Raw genomic sequence first — 19,152 nt, forward strand, 5'->3', positions numbered from 1 at the left:
TAATTTTATCTTTAAAATCAAACCCTCTCTCTCTCTCTCTCAGATTCTCTTACGCCTTTGAAATGTTGAATTTGAACCAGTCTCCTTAATTTCTCCATGAAATTTCAACATTAAAAACCCTAATTTTAATCTCCATTAATTCACCTTTAACCCTAATCTGCAATCACAGAGAGAGAGAGAGAGAGAGAGAGAGAGAGAGAGAGAGGGAGAAGGGGGCGAGATGCCTAGCGTGGCTGTGAAACTCTACAGTGTTTTCTTCAAATTTCTTCTAAAACACAGATTACAGAACCGAATCCAAACCCCATTTGATGAAACCAATCCATTCGGCGTCACATCTCGGCCGGAAGAATCCGTCGCCGCAGCTAATCCTACCTTCACCGACGGCGTCGCCACCAAAGACATCCACATAGATCCCTTCGCTTCTCTCTCCATTCGAATTTTCCTCCCGGAAACCTCCCTAGCCGCATCAGATTCCGACACCAAATCTCAATCTAGGGTTAGGGTTAGGGCCTCTTTAAAACCATCTTCCGATTCCGATTCAAGATCGTCTGCTACGTTGGAAGCTAATCAAAATCTCAATCATCTACAGCACTCACTTCGTCGTAACAGCTATGGTGCCTCTCCGACCACTAAGGCCGCAACCCCATCGGAGCAGATCCGTAGGAGCAGTTATGGTGGAAGTAGTGAAGCTGAGAGTTTGAATTTGAAACAAGAGAGTGGGAATTATAGAGGGTATTCTCCATTGACAGATAATCACAATCAGATCTGTAGAAAATTACCTGTAATCTTGCAATTTCACGGGGGAGGATTCGTTTCTGGAAGCAATGATTCGGTGGCGAATGATTTCTTTTGTAGAAGGATTGCACAATTGTGTGATGTAATTGTGATCGCGGTTGGTTATAGACTGGCACCGGAGAATCGGTATCCAGCTGCATTTGAGGATGGGTTGAAGGTGTTGCATTGGTTAGGAAAGCAAGCAAATTTGGCAGAATGTAGTAAATCGCTTGGGAGCACGCGTGGTGCTGGTTCAGATCTCAAGAGATCGGATGTTAATCGACATATTGCAGATACATTTGGGGCATCTATGGTGGAGCCTTGGTTAGCTGCTCATGGTGATCCATCAAGGTTGCGTTTTTATTCCCCTGCATTAGATTAGTTGATAAATGTTGAATTTTTCATGCAATCTTTTATTAGTGCTAAATGTTTTTTCTAATATGAAGAAACCCACTTCTAGTTTTTTGTTTTATCAGAAGATTATGATGCTTTAGGGAAAAAAGATTCTCATTGTCTCAAAAAAGAAGTTCTGAATACATTAGTGATGGGTAAATTGAAAACAATGAATTTGAATGCTTACCGTTCTAGGAGTTCAATCCTGCACCTTATAAAGTTTCCACCATTTCAACTCTAATTCCATTTGACGTGGCTTAGAACTTTGTTGTTGTTAATTGTTTTGAAGTTGGTTTGCTACATATGGATAAATGAAGACGGTAGTATGGAATTACTTTCATGTCCAAGGGAACTTAAAATATATTTCCTGTGCTCAAAATCTAGAAAAAAAAAGTGTATATCTCAGTCTTTTATTGGTTTGAGTAGATCTGAGCCCTATATGATTGTATGATCCAATTTATTCTTTGAACCTAGGTTTGATAATTGCTGATCTTTATATTATATGATACCACGTGGGATGATAAAGATGACAAAAATTGACAATGTAGGTCTCAAATTGGACGAACTAATTGATATCTTTCCTCAAATAGTGCTTTCCAAATCTAACCATACTACCATTATGATACAATGTATGTCAAATACCATATTACAATGCTCTGTTATCTTTTCGCACCCCTCAAACAAATATGAGAACCTTAAGTTGGATGGAACTCGTATACACCAAGAGCATATAACCTTTGAAGAATATTGTTGATTGATTGATGTGCCTCCATGGGAAAGCAAAACTTGTCTTCTTCAAGTGGATTACAGTAGAAACATTGCCGGCATCAAGTTTTATATCTTTATGTGACAGAACTGGGGATGGCCCTGATGTTGAGAATCACTCACACAATATGAATTGTAGGCTAGATAATAATCTAATTCCATGAGATATTACATAGATAAAAAATGGCTGCAAATATAAGCTCAAAGATTTTTATGAGCACTGTGCTTATGTATCTTTATGGACAGAAGCTATGATGGCTATGATGTTGAGAATAACGGACAATATGAATTCTGGATGGATGATTTTGTCTAGTTCAGTGTGATGGTAAATTGATCAAAAGATGGATGTGGACATAAGCATATGGATATTTACATGGGGCGTTGTATTTGTGTATGATGTCAAGTGTAGGTAGGTTGTTGGTTTTGTGGGAGACAATCTCCAAGAGAACGTGATATCCTGTGGGGTTCCATCAGCGCTTTTGGAAATTCACGACCATGATAGCACTCAATCAGTCAATTAGATTGCTTGGTGGCACAGAAGGTCCATTTGCACAAGAATGAAAAAGGAGTAGAGGTTTCTGCAGATGTTATGGCTATATCGTAATCATCCGATGGTTTAGATGTGCAAACAAACCCTTGTTAACCAAAAAAATTTGTGAGAGACAAGTGAGATAACAGGTGTATGGGCTTGATAATGATGGTTGTTGAGGTTTTAACTATACTGATTTATCAAAAGATGGGTGTGAACATAAGCACAAAGATTTTCATTGAGCGGTATATTTCTGTATCATGTCAAGAGTGGGTAAGTTGTTGGTCTTCCATTGGTGACAATCTCCAAGAGAACATGATATCCATGTGGGGTCTCTACAGTGCTTTTAAAAATTCATGACCTTGATAGCACACTATCTCAATTAGATTGCTCGGTGGTAAAAAAGGTTCATTTGTACAATAATAAAAAAGGGAGAGTGGAGGTTTACACTAATGGTGTGGCAATGTTGCGATTCATTCCATGTTTTGGATGTGCAAACAAACCCTTGCTGCTCATAACAATTCATGAGAGACACGTGAATATCTGGTCTGTGGGCTTGATAATGATGATTTTTTATGTTGTAACTGCTGAGAAATTGGGAGACTTGGCAAAGATACAAGATTGGTGATCAACTATGAAGAAAGCGAACATCTCTATTGATGGACATTGGAGGAGTGATTTGGGCTTGATCTCTATGACCTCAAACTTGTACTTTCAGAAATAGGGCTTAAAATGAGTCAGATTTTATTAGAAATCCAAGTGATCCGAATCCGATTTTAGCGGGTTTGGTTCCTTAAGTATATCCGAATTCAAAAATGGGTTGGATATGGGTTGATGTCCCTTGACCACTAAAAATGCCCAAAAGGTGGCTTGAACTCAAGACCTCTTCCTTTTTGGAGGAGGCCTTGGCAACAAGTGTTTGACACAGTGGCTAAGGCCTCCTCCAAAAAGGAAGAGGTCTTGAGTTCAAGTCACCTTTTGGGCACTTTTAGTGATTTTCCTTGAAATGACCTTGAACAATTCAAAATTATCCAACCCGAATCAATTAATTCGTTCTGGTTGGATCCAAATGCGGCTTTAGTAAAAGCAAAATGGTTTGGATATGGTTTTAGCTTGTAGGGTCCGAGTCGGATCCAGATAAAAAAATCGGATATTGATATGGATAGGCTCATATCCGACCTGTTTTAATCCCTATTCAGAAATGGTGCTTAATCCAATCACCTTCAGCGCCATTCTATGAAGAAGAAATCATTGAGTGATGTGATAAATTTATTTTGTTCAATATTTTCCCATTTTTATTTGGGTAACTAACAAGACTTTGCCTAACTAACATCATGTGGAAACATTTGTATTAAACAAACTATTTTCTTGGAAAATATTGTTAGGCAAACATACGCTTGCTAAGGTGAATTATCAGGAGCACTGAGTATGTGTGTTTATATGAGCTGCTCTTTAGCATGTGAGGAAATTTTTTCAGGGTCCTTTTAAGTGACCTTGCAAATATTGTTGGGGGTCTCTTGTCTGCTCGAAGACCTACTGATTGTGGCATGCCATTCCATATTTTGATGGGTCTTGAACTTCTCTGTGAAAGAAAAGCATTTTAGTTGCATAACAGGCTTTGTTAACCGAATTACATATCGTCCACTTTTTTATTTTAAACTTCTATTTTACCAAAGTTCTAATAATGTATTGGTATTTTACCGACATAATAATGCTGTTTGACTATGGCAAATCAGGTGTGCTCTCCTTGGTGTGAGCTGCGGTGCAAATATTGCAGACTATGTGGCTAGGAAGGCAGTTGAGTTGGGCAAGCGTCTAGATCCCGTCAAGGTGGTGGCTCAAGTTCTCATGTACCCATTCTTCATTGGGAGTGTCCCTACACATTCAGAGATCAAGCTGGCAAATTCTTACTTCTACGACAAGGCCATGTGCTTACTAGCGTGGAAGCTATTTCTACCCGAAGAGGAATTCAGCCTGGACCACCCAGCAGCAAACCCTCTTATCCCCGGGAGAGAGCCGCCGTTGAAGTACATGCCCCCAACACTGACTATTGTGGCAGAGCATGACTGGATGCGAGATCGTGCCATTGCATACTCAGAGGAGCTCCGTAAGGTGAACGTCGATGCACCCGTCCTTGAGTACAAGGATGCCGTGCATGAGTTTGCAACACTCGACATGCTCCTAAAGACGCCACAGGCCCAGGCTTGTGCTGAGGACATTGCAATCTGGGTTAAGAAGTATATCTCACTTCGAGGCCATGAGTTCTCTTATTAAGTAGATGTAAGTGATGACAGTATCAGTTTTGTGCACCAGTGTTTCTTCTATGAGATGGGGAGAGCATACTACATTACTCGGCTATCTAGTGGGGTGCGTGCGTAGATTGTTTTGGTTAATCTGTCTGCCGACCTTTGCTTATGGTTGTTCCGTTCTTTTCTTTTTCTTCCTTCCTTGTTCTCCCTCCCTCCTCCTCTTGTTCTGTTCTTTTTGTAAGATATAAAAGTTGCATGAGTAGGATTCAATTAAACTCGGAGAGACATTTCCATCCTTGTTCGATACTACATTGGGATGTTCTCTGAACATTCTTTTGTTCATGTTCTTCTCTATGTAAAATGTATTATCGTAATGAATAGAGAATTGAAATTAATGAATTACCAAAGCTTCCTTTATTTTTAAGATCTTTATAGATATACGTTTACTCGACTAGATTTGCAAATACTGTTACAAATCTCAACTTTTTCATCTCTAGTTATAAGCTTTGAAACATTTTTCATGACTGTAAAATGTTGGATTAGATGGCTGTTAAGCGATGCTACTGGACTTATTCAATGGCCGAGAATGCCTATTATATTTTCGTTAAGCTGTTCACACGACTTATTCAATGGCCGAGAATGCCAATTATATTTTCTTTAAGCTGTTCACACATACATTATATCGCTAACTGTTTTAAAAATGGTTTTTTGTTGGTTTTTTTAAATTGTTCTTTATTTCTCTTCTTAAACTCAGTAGAAAGTCATTTTTCTGCATTAAGCCATAGTGAGGGCTGCAGATGTTGCTCGTTCCATCGGCCATTGGGCGTGTGACCACATTGGGTTAAAACTATAGCATGATGCCCACAACACCCAACCAGATCAAAGCCCTACAATTCAAACTAAAGCGGATTGTGAGAAACACGCTTCCTGGGTCTTATTCCATGGTCAAACAAGCTGGGTGATGTTCGAACCAGATTCGGCAAAGGACCTGATCACTGGATCAAGTGTATCGTCTCTGCTGTTGTTGTAGATTAACAAACATTGCCCCCTAATGTGTCCATAGTACATGACAAATTTACAGATTAGTATTTATATTTAAAAAAAATCTGAAAATGAATTTCTTTCTAAGAACTAGCAAGAGGTAGATATAGTTTGTTACAATCTTGTAGCTGGGCAATTTTGTAAATTTAATTAATTTAAAGATATGGGTTTAATTATTTCTTTTAGCACAAAATTTCAGAAGATATATTACAAATTTGGACTCTATAAATTATTTTCATTAGTTAGGTTCAAATGGAGAAACTAGTCAAGAAGCATATCCAAAGTGATGTGTACTACTCAAACTAAAAGAAAATTTATAAACATCAATAACACCAATCATGTGAAAATCTCATAAAATTAGTGATAGGTGGGTAAAATGGAGAAGCACTACTTCTACATTAACATGATCAAGCTTAACAAAATTTTCATGAACAATAATAAAATCAACCAGTTTTAAACAAGAGTCGTGATAACCTGACTCCCCCCTCTGGCATACACATCCGTCACAAAATCATATAACATTTAGCTTGGGATAGGTAGAATCATAATCTTTTTCGTATGTATCCCAAGGCAAATGATCTACAACTCTGTAATGGAAGTGTAGGAAGGCATATGTCAGAGGGGCGGTCATAAAATCATTATTCTTTAAAGAGTTGCAAAGTCGGGTTGTCAAAATACATATGGTAGAGGTGAGTATTGATACCTTGACTTGGTTCAAACTTTCACTTACTAACTATTAGTTAATTAAACTGATCTTGCTTGCCTAGCAAACAAAAGAGGGTGCTGAGTCAAATGAGTAGGAGCAGAAAAGATAAAATCAGAAATTGGTGAATCCAAAAAAAAAAAAAAAATAGTAATAACTCAAATATGATATATAATAAAGAATAATATTTAGAATATATATTTATATAAGGGAGATGCTATTGGCACCCCAACGTTTACTCATTGCACCCCTATTAAAATGAAAAGTGTCAATGGTTGAAAATAACTACAACTTGGGGTGCTAATAGAAACTGTCTATCTCTCTATAGTTTTTAGTGTATGAGGTGTTTTAATCTTTCATTATTGTGTGAAATAATTTAAGAAATTGGGATGTAATTAATAAAAAAGTTGGGATGCCAATAGCAGCTAGCAGCGAGTGTCCAACGTCGTTGGAGGGTTGGAATAGAATCCATCTATTTGAATGTGGATCAGTGGATAAGGGTAAGAGAGAGAGTCGTTTTTGATGATTTGTATCCTCATCCACCTTTTAAATCAAAGAAAAACATAGAAACACAGAGAGATAGAAAACGAGACTGGGAGAAAGAATCATTTCTACAGTTTTCACAGAATTAATGGAGGTGGGTATGTCTCTAAACGCCCTGATTCGACCTCCTCCATCGAGATCGAGAAGAACCCAGGAAGATTTGCTCGTCAAACACTCTGTTTCCTCTACTCAGACTGTCAAAAAACAGCAACAGAGACAACATGTTTTGGTGGTTCAAGCGAAGGGGAAGAGAGGAATGCAAGATCGTCAGTTCAAACGCCCTCCCCCTCCTCCTTTGCCCAAGATGGAAGACGATGGCAACCCCAAATTCGTCATTTTCATCCGTATGGCTAATGTTAGTTCTCTCTCTCTTGAAGTTTTTTTTTGTTTGTTATTGGTTTCCTGATGATGGGTATTAATAATTTTGTTATTTGAATGTGAGTTTGGTGAAATTGGTTCATGTTTGCTGATGGGTTTCCAGTAATTTTTATGGGTTTTTAGTATTTCCATTTCTTTGTTGATTGTTTTTCTATAAGTTTAGAATAATTTTCTGTGATGGGTTTCTCTTAATATGCATGGAAAGTTTTCAATTCTGTTCAGAATTATGTCTTTTTCTTGGTGTTTTTTTTTTTTAATTAAATTATGCAAGTGTGGGTCATTTCCATGGCTTGAGCTTGTGTTTTTAGTAATTTCATTTCTTTGTTGATTGTGTTTCTGCATTTTAGAAGAATTTTCTGTTATGGGTTTCTTTTAAAATATATGGAAGTTTTCAATTCTGTTGAGAATTATGTCTTTTTCTTGTGATGTATTCTTGCATTAAATTATACAAGTGTGGGTCATTGCCATGACATTAGCTTAAGTTTTTTTATGGATTGTTCGGTAAATCTTTCTGATATTTGACTATGGGACTTCATGTAATTGTAGTTTTATTTATGGTTAAATGTGTCAGCAATGGGTTCTTACTGTAATGTTGATGCACTTGCGGGTTCTTCAAATTCTGATCTTGGTAATTTTTCTTGATTTTTTTTTTTTGGTGATGGGCTATTAATTCCTGTATACCTGTACTTTGGGATGGGTTTTGATGGTTATGTATGAATTGTTCCTTGTTGTATACGTAACAAGAACACTCCATTTTCTATGTCTGACATGGTGTGTCAATCATGTTTTGGACACAATCCACTTCAATAATTTATTCAGATTTTTCTTTCCTGTTCAGATATGATTTATATATTTTCTATTTGTTTGTTTTTTCTGATAAATATAAATTTTAATACTGATGAAAAAGGATAAGAGGAGGCTGAGATGGCCCCCAAACAACAGAACAAGAAAAACCAACGAGGCAAAAAAAGAAAGAAAGGAAAAGAATACACACCCGCTGAGGGGCTACGAATCACAAATGGTTTCCCAATTAAAAATAAAATCTTGGAAGCACACTCCTGCAAAGTGACTCATCTTCGACCAAAAGAAAAGAAACCCCAAAATCTCTAAAATCACCATGTGAAACGAGCTCTCCTTGCTATGGAATACCCTATTGTTGGGCTCTCTCTAGAGACCCCAAGCAATGGTGGAAGGAAAGATAGCCCAAAGATACCTCTTTCTAGAAGAGAAGATAGTGAAACTCCAGCCCTCTAAAAGAACGAAAAAAGATAAAGAAAGAACCCAATCCACTTGGAAACGAGATAAGAAGAACATCCAAATAACACGGGAGAAGGAACAATGAATAAGAATGTGGTTGACGGACTCCCCATCTCTTGAACAAAGATGGAAAAAATTTGGGGTAATTTAAGGATTCTACCCAAAAAGGCAAGTCATACAAAGAAAGATACCTTGGAGAGAACAAGAGCGGACCAAATGTTAGATGGGGAGAAAGATACCTCACACAACGGAAGCAAGCAATAATAGAAAGACTTGACAGAGAACCTATTATCCTTAGTCTTGAATCATTCCCTCTTGTCCTGCTCGTTTTCTCTAAATTTGATCGAATTAAGGAGATCAAGAAGAGATGTGACTTCCATCAATTCCTGATTATTGAAATTCCTCCTGAATCCCAAATCCCAAGAATCCGTGTTGCCGTCCGGAATCAGACACTGTTTCACTGAGTTTTTTTTTTTTTTTAAAGAACAAGCATACAAAGATGGAAATGTAGATAGAAACGAAGTTTCACACCAAAAATCCTCCTATAATCTAACCTTGTCCCCTAACTCAACTTTGAATCTAATCTCCCTATCAAACTTATCAACACTCTTCAGGATACTTCTCCACACACTACACCCGTAAGTTCCTCTAGTCTCACCACTATACCTACCAAACCTCTTCTCTCCATATTTAGCCTGAACCACCCTCCTCCACAAGTTGTCTCTTTCTTCCCCGAATATGTAAAGGCACTTACCCAAGAGAGCTTTATTTGTTAATCTTAGCCCCTCTAATCCGCAAGCCTCCATTCATTTATTTGTTTTTAATGTATATCATCTCATCTTAGTGCATTCTTTCTAGATTCTTGATAATATGACTCGCCAGGTGGCATACTCAATTGACTCCTTGACGTGGACAAGTTTGAGACCCGTAAATCTATATGCCTCGGGATACATGGCTCCCTCGGGATACATTTTTATGGGGAAGTGCAATCGTATATCCCGAAGCGTACAGATCTATGGTTTTCAAACTTGTCACGTCATGGAGTCAATTGAGTATGCCACCTGGCAAGTCATATGATCACGACTCTTCTTTCTATATTGCATTCCTAGCACCAATTAAACCATTATAAAATATCTCAATTCTCAGCAGATGTAATAATCTGTATGTCTACGTCGACTTATTGGGTTTTTGAGAGTCAATGTGTAGAACACTACACGTCGCTGTTGGGCACTGACACACATGTCCATGTCTTTGTCACATTGCTTGTCATTCTGTATATTTATACACTAATGGGCTTGACGTTTGGACAGGTTTATCTTTGGTACCCACTTAGTCTTATAACTGGTGGGACAACGGCAAAGATCATGGTTGCAGCCAAAGATAATATTCTTGGAAAATATCTCTACAAGGATACACTTGCGAGGAATATTGCAGCTGTGATTTACAGAGTAATATTATTCAGGCTCTATTCCCCCCTCCCCCTCTAATTACACTTTAGGAACTTTTTTTTTTCTCGGAAAATAATGGAGCTTTTATTGTTGTTTTCTCTGATGTTCATACACTACTGACTTTGTCAGGCGGTCTATGATTTAAACAGGATGAGAAGGAGATACAGAAGACGGCACTTAGGCAGCATCGTGTATTGCGGTCGTGTAAGGAGTTTAGATATGGCTACAAACTTGTCGTAATGTCTCTTTTCCTTGCACTAGATAGCATTGTATTTTCCTCGGGCCTCAAAGTTACTTACTATCAACAATTCAAACATGCACAAATAAGAGAGAAAATAGTTCTATTAAGCTATTATGTAATTTTAGTTTCATGGATTGTGCAGGAAAATAACAACTTGAGAGCTGCACTTTCTACTTCAGATGTGATTGAGGTGAGGTTTAGTTCTTCTTATTCTTCTTCATCTTTTTTCATTTTTAAAATATATTTGCAATGCAAGTTTTGTTCCTTCTACCTTGTATAACAGATTTTAAATAATACAAGATGATATAATGGAAGGGCAATGCCCCATTAGAATGTTTCAAATCAAATAACTGAGATTTGGGATTTTTTGTTTTACAATTTCCCTTGCATTAGTTTTCTTAAAACTCGGATCATATTGTTAAAGTGTGCTCATTTTGTATTGCATTGTAATCCCATCTTCAGCTTCCGAGGCAAGAGGAGCTCAAAACTGTGCTTGACAAAGTAAAGGACTTCTTTGGAGATGCCAAAGAATCATTTGGAAAGATTACAGCCCTGAGTTCAACAAGTGAGGAGACCGAAGAAGAATCCAAAGAGAAATCCAAGTAAGTTTATTTGCAAATATTATAGTTACTCGATAAGGCATGCCATCCCCTCTCTCTCTCTCTCTCAACCCACGAGAACCGCACACTCACAGCCGTATTTCTAATACCCACATATTACTTTTTATTATTATAAATGTACATGAAATCTCCTATATTGTTGCAGCGTGAAAGGCTGAAGATGAAGAATCCATCCTTCTGTGAATGGTTTGGCAGATGTTCTCGTAAGCTTGGAATGCTTCACTTGATAGCAACTAGTGCTGCATCGGAGCAAGGTTGCATATACAGCAACTCAACAGGATAAGCTTTTTTGTTTATAGATCTCTGTTCATTAAACATAATTTGTAGGTTTTTCTATGTTATTGTCTCAGTAGAAGAGATTTATCTCTCTAATTGTGAAATGTTGATTTGTGCATACTTGTGTCTCACACTCTTTGCATGCCCTAGTGAAGCTTTAGGGGAGAAAACTACACGTAAAAATTTGCCATTTATAGCGTTTTTTTTTTCCTTTAAAACTATAGTCTATAATTAACATTGGAGGTGTTTTTGAGAATTACCCATAGAGTATGAGTCTTGGTCCTTAATTGCTATTCAAACTGAAGTAAAACAAATCCCGATTCAAGGCAATGTTAACATTCCAAAACGGTCAGCTTCATAGCCATGGTCCTCGAGTACTTACTCTTGAGGGTCCTCAAGAAGAGCCACACTACACAAATCTTGATGGCCATGCAATGGTCTGGATATGGGAATTTTTGGATGGATCAATTTTTTTAAAGTTGAGTTTATCATGCAACTTTATGAATTAATTCACCAATTAATAATACAACAAAGATAAATTCATTGTTAAACTAAGAAATACTCAAATCTTAAAACAGCATTCTCTTAAGATCAAAGATAGACAGAAAAAAAAAAAAAAGGGGGGGGGGGGGGGGGGGGGGGGGGGGGAGGGGGGTTAGTTGAGATTTACATATTTTGATAGTGATTGTTCTTGTTTTGTTCCATGGAGGTAATAGGCACACTGTCAAACCATGTAAATCTTTGTATGTGTTTTTTTTTTTTTTTTTTGTCTCTTTGTTGTTTCGATTTTTCACAAATGGCATTAAGAAGCATAGAAGTTTTGAGAACTATCAGTTATGGCTTTCCTTCGCAAAAGTTTGGGAGGAGGAGAGTTGATATTTCGGCTTGGGACTCATATTATTTGACAATTTTTTGGATATTCAAAACAGTATTAATTGTTTCAATGCCAGCTTTCATCCTGTTAGAAGGGAAATTACCAAAAGTCTAGCATCCTCACACTTTGCACCAATATGAGCTTTTAAGAGTCAGTATGATTGCAGTAGTTAGTTTTCAAGGGAATGTGAATTCTTTGGGAAAATGAGTTCTATCATTTGATTACCAAGGAAAATGCCAAAAAGGGTGTTAGTTTTTAGTTTTGAGGATTGTGGGGGTAAGCATGACAGAATTACATTCAGAGGTGGGAAAATCATTTTCCGGGGGTGGGTTAAGAACATTTTCCCACTCGAGGTGGAATTTCAATTTTGACGGAAAATGCTCTATCTTACATGATACACCTGAAAATCTCATTTTCCGCACGCAATCATACAGACCCTGAGAGAGGAAGGAGAAAAAAAAAAAAAAAAAGACAACTGGCCCTTTTATATATATGAAATATGAATAAATTTAGTGTTGATATTGCCACACCAATTTTTACTAATGCCACACCGACTGTGCGCAATTCTTTCATGATTTATTTAGGAAAGTGTGGCATTAGTAAAAGTTGGTGTGACTTCCAATTTGTTTTTTAGGTTCACTATAACATTACTCACTTGTGTAATTAGATATCAAATAATTCTTCTCAGATGGTAATTTTATTGTAGCCGATTCACAAAGTTCACAGAAATATTTTGTAAGATCTATTAGGCGTGGAAATAGAGAGATCCATATATACCTTTTTTTTTAAACACATGACTGAAAAATAAAATCCCTCGGAAAAAAAAAAAAAAAAAGGAGAGACCTTGAGTTCAAAATCCCTCGTGGGTCACCCACGGATTTATCTCGGTTTATTTGGTATGTGTGATTTGTGCGGTGTTACACATATCAGGGGATTTGGGCGAGGCCAATTGCCTCGTCCCCTTACTAGTCGGACCTATGGTCCGGACACCCCATCTTCCAACAAAAAAAACAAAAAAAATCAAGTCTGGCACATTAAATTGACTTCGCTGATCTGCTACGATCTAAGGGAAATAGAGACTCCGATTTTCAAAACCAAAACAATAATATGGTAGGAAGTAGATGGAACTGAGGAAGGTTGCACCAAATCCTAGCAACAGCACGAAACTTCATCCTTCCTCACCCACTCCCTAATTTATGTTTATTGATCGAATCTATTAATTATTGATTAGTAGTTTTAGAGAAAAGATTGTGTTCATGAACCATATAATAAATTGATCTTTTGTTTGATGTTGTCCACATACTTTGTTTCTCAACCTTAAAAAAATCATGTTGTCCACCCTAATAATTGACACAAGGTGTACAAGGCAATGATCACCATTAATTCGGATGGTTTAAATTTATTGAATAATGATTTTCTAACGCCCCCCTCTAACATACATCCCCATCACAAAACCGTAGATCATTTTTCTTGTGTGTCCCGAGGCAAATGATCTATAGTTCTGTGATGGGGGTGTCAAATTATCACGACTCAAATCTATTTGTGGAGTACGATTTTGTTTATCGTTTTTTTCTTGATGGCCCCTTTATTTTTGAAACTTTGGTTAGTGATCAGACCAAATAGTAATATAGATCTGTACTTTTAAACTTTAGGAATTTCTATATGATCAACGTCGATTTGAACATGAGCAAGGTCGCATGCCATTGGTAATATTGTCAAATTAAGTCATCATTCTTTTGTCAAATGGCACTTAAATCATTTAATAAAGGGAGTCCTTTAATTGCCCATCCGAATTTCCCACAGTTTTTTTTTTTTTTTATCTTTCTGGAAACTTCAAAAAATATCAATAAATTCCAGCCATCGGTGCAATCCTAATTTCCCACGACTCTATCCATCATGAACCTCTAGTACTTTTATTTATTAACATGTAACATAATCTCCCGATTTGTCTAAATCACTTAATAAGTTGATTGTTCTTTTAGAGTCGTGGTAGAATGACCTTAAGATTGTGCCTCATATTGCACATCCTAACATGAAAGTGAGTAGGAATTATAGATGCTTTTTGACTCATATCTCAATGAAAAACATCTATGTTTCTTATATATTTTCACGTCAGGATGTACAATATGAGGTCACATCAGCATTATTCTTTATTTTATTCAGAATCTCATCCGATTTTTTTTTAGAGTCGTGCTGGAATGACCTCAGTGGGGGACATCTTAACATGGTGGCGTGCGCATGCCCATAGATGTGCTTTCGTTATAATTTATTTATTTTGGTATATGATTTTAAGTAATTTTCTTTTTTCCTTCTAATTTTTTTAATTTTTTTTTTATTTTAAGAATACTCCTTTTATGATTTATAAATGGCTAAAAGAATTATTTTATTAAAACAACCATCCGAATTTTGGAACCAATTTCCTAAATGTGTATCCAAATTGTACTCCATCTATTTACATGTGGGACTTGTCCTTCCAATGTATTGGCTCCCTATCTTCTCTCGATGATTGGGTTTGTAAGTCATAAATATGATAGAATATTTATAGGGTTTCTAAGTTGCAAATATAATAGAATCTTTACTTAGACTTTTAGAGCTCAAATATAAAATACAAAACACTAACAACTGTGCATCAAGAGCATCTCAAACAAGAGAAACCCTTTGGTGTTAGTCAAGGACATTTGATAGTTTTCACATTTTAGGGTACCTGTGGCCCTTGGATATTTGACCAATCTCTTAATGAACCTACTTACTCTAACTCAGCCAAATATTCAATCTTGTATCCAAAATCCAATCCATTCTTATCTATTAACTTAAGGTTTAGATCTAAGATTTGGGTATTGATAAAGACTCGATCTAACCATAAAATCCAATTTGATAATCTAATAAATCGATTTTGAATCAATATCCTTTTGATAATGTGAGAATACAATAAATCATATTCTCACTAAATACGTGGTTTTGGAAAGAGTGGAATTGAGGAACATGATTCGTTTTATGAAACCCTAAATCCTTGAGATAAAGTTTCAATGCCAATGATTATTATTATTATTATTTTGTTTATATATATACTAGAGTTCGTCGGAAAGGCATCCTCTTTCGAGTTAAAAGGGTAAAAATAATAATAATAATAATAAAATTGGAAGAGAATTATTAAAAAAAAATTGAGGTTAGAAAGGGTAAAAGAGAAAAAATAATAATGTTTGAGAGTTATTACTAAAAAAGGGGAGATGAGGACAGACAATAAATTGGGTTAATAAAGTTGAGGGGGTACGGAGGATTTAACAAAAGGCAATAAAGTTGTTAATGTGGACCCCACATAAAGGTTGGATGGGATATGTATCCCTCGTAACTATAGCAAGTGTAGGACTTTCAATTGTGTTTTATTATACATACTAGAGGATGCATATGCCCTGTGCATCTTGCATTGGCATCTTTTTTGAGGTTTAGGGGGTAAAAGGGGAAAAGTAATAAATTTAAAAGGATAATATTGGGAAAGGGAACAAAGTAGTGGGATCCATTTAAGGGTTAAAGGAGGTAAAAGAGGAAAGATAGTAAAATTGAGTGAACATGTGAGTCTAATTTGATGAATCTATAGGTCTTGACCCTTTAGTTAGATTTTATATATTAAATCAAGTTTAACCCAATTCAAAAGGGAAAGGGTTGGGAAGAGGATGAAAGTAAATACAATAAAATTGAAGGAGGGAGAAAAATAATAAAATAAGATCATTGTACATGATGGGACGTTTATCTCTTACAAGTGGATCTTCTTATTATGTTTCATTATATAAATGTATTGATAAGGAAATCAACACAATTGAAGGGGCACATCACATAAAGCTCAAAAATATCACACGAACACATGTCAAAGACATCAAGGATAAAGATGGAAGTAATCAAAAATAGAAAGTATTTGAAACAATAGCATTACATTCGGCCATTGGATCTATATAGATTGAAACATCCATCAATATTGATATCAATCAATCAATCAAATAGTTTGATATACCTAATTGAACCTAATTAATACAAATCTAATATCTTCAAAATACGTGAGGAGATACATCATAGCATTGATATAGTGTATCTCATGCACATTATTTAATGTATACACCTTATATCTATTGGGTTAGGATCCCTTGACTCCTAAGAATGACTCATGAAAAAAAAGACACGATCCCATCTCTTTAAATGCAAAATTCAATGGTTAAGATTTATCCTTGGGATAAGTATCTCCGAGATTTGTGTTATCAAGATATTCATAAATTTGTACTGATGGAAGTTCCGCCCAGACTTAGAAATTTCGAAATAGGCTGATTTTTAGTGAGGATGATCTCTTCAAAAGTGGTTTACAAATATATATATAAATTAATTTTATGTATTAAATTGGATTTGGTTCAATCTGTACTTGATCAAATAAGTATCAAATTGATTCTAGATCCAGTCAAATATATTCTTATTAGATTGCCTAAACCCTATTAATAGGGGATGGATCCCCTTTGTAGCGTGCTTTTCATGTAACCCTTTTTCTACAGTTTATAGAGCACCATGCATGTTGAAAAGAAAAATAACATCTCAACCCTATAAGGGTCATGGCCTAGATAGATTAAAATAAAAATCTCTTAATTAAAGGTTTTGAAAATGGAAGACTACTAAATTTCAAATTTTTACTATTTTGCTTCTTAGCAACATGACACTCTCTCAACCTTGGAAAAATATATATTAAAGGGTGCTACAGCCATAAGATTTAAGCATTTTCTATTATAGGCTAGCTTCATCAACTAGTCCATGGATCAAAAAACATTGTGCTGCTAAGTCCATGATTTTTATAAATAAATAACTCAAATCTTACAGCTAGGATTCACCTTAAGTTTGATTCTTGAGTGTAGGGACAAAGTGGTGAGCCAGTGGGCCCATGAAACAGGAGTTGCTTTCAACGACAAAAGCTAGCCAACTTTCAAGAACAAAGGAATCCTTCAATTCTCACATATAAAAATCTACTAAGAGACGACTTTCGATCCAATTGCAACCAAAACATCCCGCGTTTTTCTCTAATTCTTTCTTTCTTTCTTTATCTGAATTGTTCTAATAACAAAGACTTTCTCATTTGTGCTAATAAGTCTACCAGTCATTTATAATTATTTAAACCTCCACGCTTATGAACTAGATTCATACCAATCCAATCATGGATCCCTCTAAACCCATATTAATTATATTTTTTATGATCTGTCAAGCATCTTTCCTTAGATTATAAACACTTTTGGGTGTAGTCCCTCTATTCCCCGACCACAAATTCTCTTTGATCGCTTCGAACTTTATCTCTCTTTCAATCTCGATCTATTTATATAAATTATCACCTATTGATCTAAACCCGTCGTTCGAATTCTCTCGAGGAGCTGTACAATGGGTAGACAACCATGTTGTGAGAAGATTGGATTGAAGAGAGGTCCATGGACAATTGAGGAAGATCACAAGCTCATGAACTTCATCCTTAACAATGGCATACATTGTTGGAGAATGGTTCCCAAGCTTTCAGGTGATCAATTGTTTATGAACTATATGATCTATTCTGTTTAATTTGATTCATTTAGTTACATAAAATGACATTTATTTTATGTGTTCTTGGGTGGTTATACAGGTTTGATGAGATGTGGAAAGAGTTGTAGATTAAGATGGATTAACTATCTTCGACCCGATCTTAAGAGAGGAGCATTTTCGGAGATGGAAGAGAATCAAATCATACAACTCCACGCCCGTCTCGGTAACAGGTATTAATTTCTTCCTCCCTCGCTTTTCTTAGGTGGAATGCTTCTCGCGCTTTTGGTGCTCAAAATCGTTTTTTTGGGGGTTCAAAATTAATTAGCATTTGGTAACAAACTTGAGAAGTATTTCCCAACAAACATAGAAATTAAAAATAAGTAGAAGTGTGAAGTTGTCCAGACCAACTTTCTACTTTCTTTTTTAAAAATAAAAGCAGTGTGATGCTGTTCAAACCAACTTCCTGCTTTCTTTTTCTAAGAAGCGCTTCCACAAGAGTTTTTTAAGAATTTTTGCTAACATAATTTTGATCTTCTGTAGGTGGTCTAAGATCGCCGCACATTTTCCAGGTCGAACCGATAATGAAATCAAGAACCATTGGAATACTCGAATCAAGAAGAGATTGAAGATCCTTGGTTTAGATCCTGTGACCCACAAACCCATTAAACACGGTGAACAAATTTCGGAGTCTAATGGAGAAGAAGAGAAGCACTTGGAGGTTGAGACAACATCGGATAAACCCATCACAGAGAATTTTCAAGTGGCACAGAAGAAACAAGATGAAATTGAATTGGGATCAGATGACACAATTAATGTTTTGCAAAGTTATGAAATGTTATGGGAAAGCTTCAATGTTGATACAATGGGGAACCCAAAACTCGAACCATCCATCAATTGTAGCCCTTCATTCTCTTTGGAAGACTCTCTCAATCCTTCCATGGGTGAAAACTCCTCTCTGCAAGAAGATTCTCAACATTGGGTTGGCAGTGTAGATTCTATCCTCTCATGGGACAACTTTCACAATCTCGAAGAAATTTTCCCGATCAAAAATCACCATTTTTAATCTCATCTCAATCACTCAAGTAAAAGAAAATAATAAGAAAAAGGATTATATAGGCTGCTAATTCAAATTCTTGTGTATAATCCTCGTGTTGTACTTTTCGTTTATGGGTTTCTTTGTTTTAATATTTTGATCAAGATGTAACTTGTTTATTTCTTCCATTAGCAAGTCAAAATCGAACTCTCGATCTTGAGGCCCATTGCAAAGTTCAATGATGTTGTGCCTTAAATCCTAAGTTGAATTATTGTACATTTTAGTTTCCATTGTAACCATATACACTTAGTTATTTAATAATTTCTTAGAATGGTTTGAATAATTGAATGTCTTTTACCTTATATTGATAGTCTCAATTTCGAATAAAGGACGAAGATTATGTCAGATTGTCAATAAATATCCAATATTAAACAAAACCACTATGTACAAATATAACGGATTAAGATGATTAATTATAATTAAGTAATTGAAC

General features: G+C 36.0%; 3 protein-coding genes across 4 annotated transcripts; all 3 read left to right on the forward strand.

The window, feature by feature from the left end:
* LOC147400914 (putative carboxylesterase 11) lies at nucleotides 1-5,127 on the forward strand. Its single transcript, XM_086441972.1, has 2 exons — nucleotides 1-1,125; nucleotides 4,198-5,127. Exons 1-2 carry the CDS (start codon nucleotides 221-223, stop codon nucleotides 4,733-4,735), a joined length of 1,443 nt encoding a protein of 480 aa, XP_086298098.1. The 5' UTR covers nucleotides 1-220; the 3' UTR covers nucleotides 4,736-5,127.
* Nucleotides 5,128-6,954: 1,827 nt separating this feature from the next.
* Nucleotides 6,955-11,335, forward strand: LOC147400915 (multidrug resistance protein). Of its 2 annotated transcripts, XM_086441973.1 has the most exons (6): nucleotides 6,957-7,352; nucleotides 9,943-10,080; nucleotides 10,230-10,316; nucleotides 10,464-10,511; nucleotides 10,784-10,923; nucleotides 11,087-11,335. In XM_086441973.1, exons 1-6 carry the CDS (start codon nucleotides 7,086-7,088, stop codon nucleotides 11,097-11,099), a joined length of 693 nt encoding a protein of 230 aa, XP_086298099.1. In that variant the 5' UTR covers nucleotides 6,957-7,085; the 3' UTR covers nucleotides 11,100-11,335. The 2 variants fall into 2 exon arrangements, with proteins under 2 accessions (XP_086298100.1, XP_086298099.1); XM_086441974.1 differs by lacking the exon at nucleotides 11,087-11,335 and having other exon boundaries at nucleotides 6,955-7,352; nucleotides 10,784-10,927.
* Nucleotides 11,336-17,123: 5,788 nt separating this feature from the next.
* On the forward strand, nucleotides 17,124-18,959 carry LOC147400916 (myb-related protein 315-like). Its single transcript, XM_086441976.1, has 3 exons — nucleotides 17,124-17,624; nucleotides 17,727-17,856; nucleotides 18,167-18,959. The coding sequence occupies exons 1-3, from the start codon at nucleotides 17,492-17,494 to the stop codon at nucleotides 18,687-18,689; spliced, it is 786 nt and encodes a 261-aa protein (XP_086298102.1). The 5' UTR covers nucleotides 17,124-17,491; the 3' UTR covers nucleotides 18,690-18,959.
* The last annotated feature ends 193 nt before the right edge of the window (nucleotides 18,960-19,152 follow it).

This window comes from Akebia trifoliata, chromosome 5, assembly GCF_017979445.1.
Source record: "Akebia trifoliata isolate Shusen 1 chromosome 5, ASM1797944v1, whole genome shotgun sequence".
NCBI classification, from domain to species: Eukaryota; Viridiplantae; Streptophyta; class Magnoliopsida; order Ranunculales; family Lardizabalaceae; genus Akebia; species Akebia trifoliata.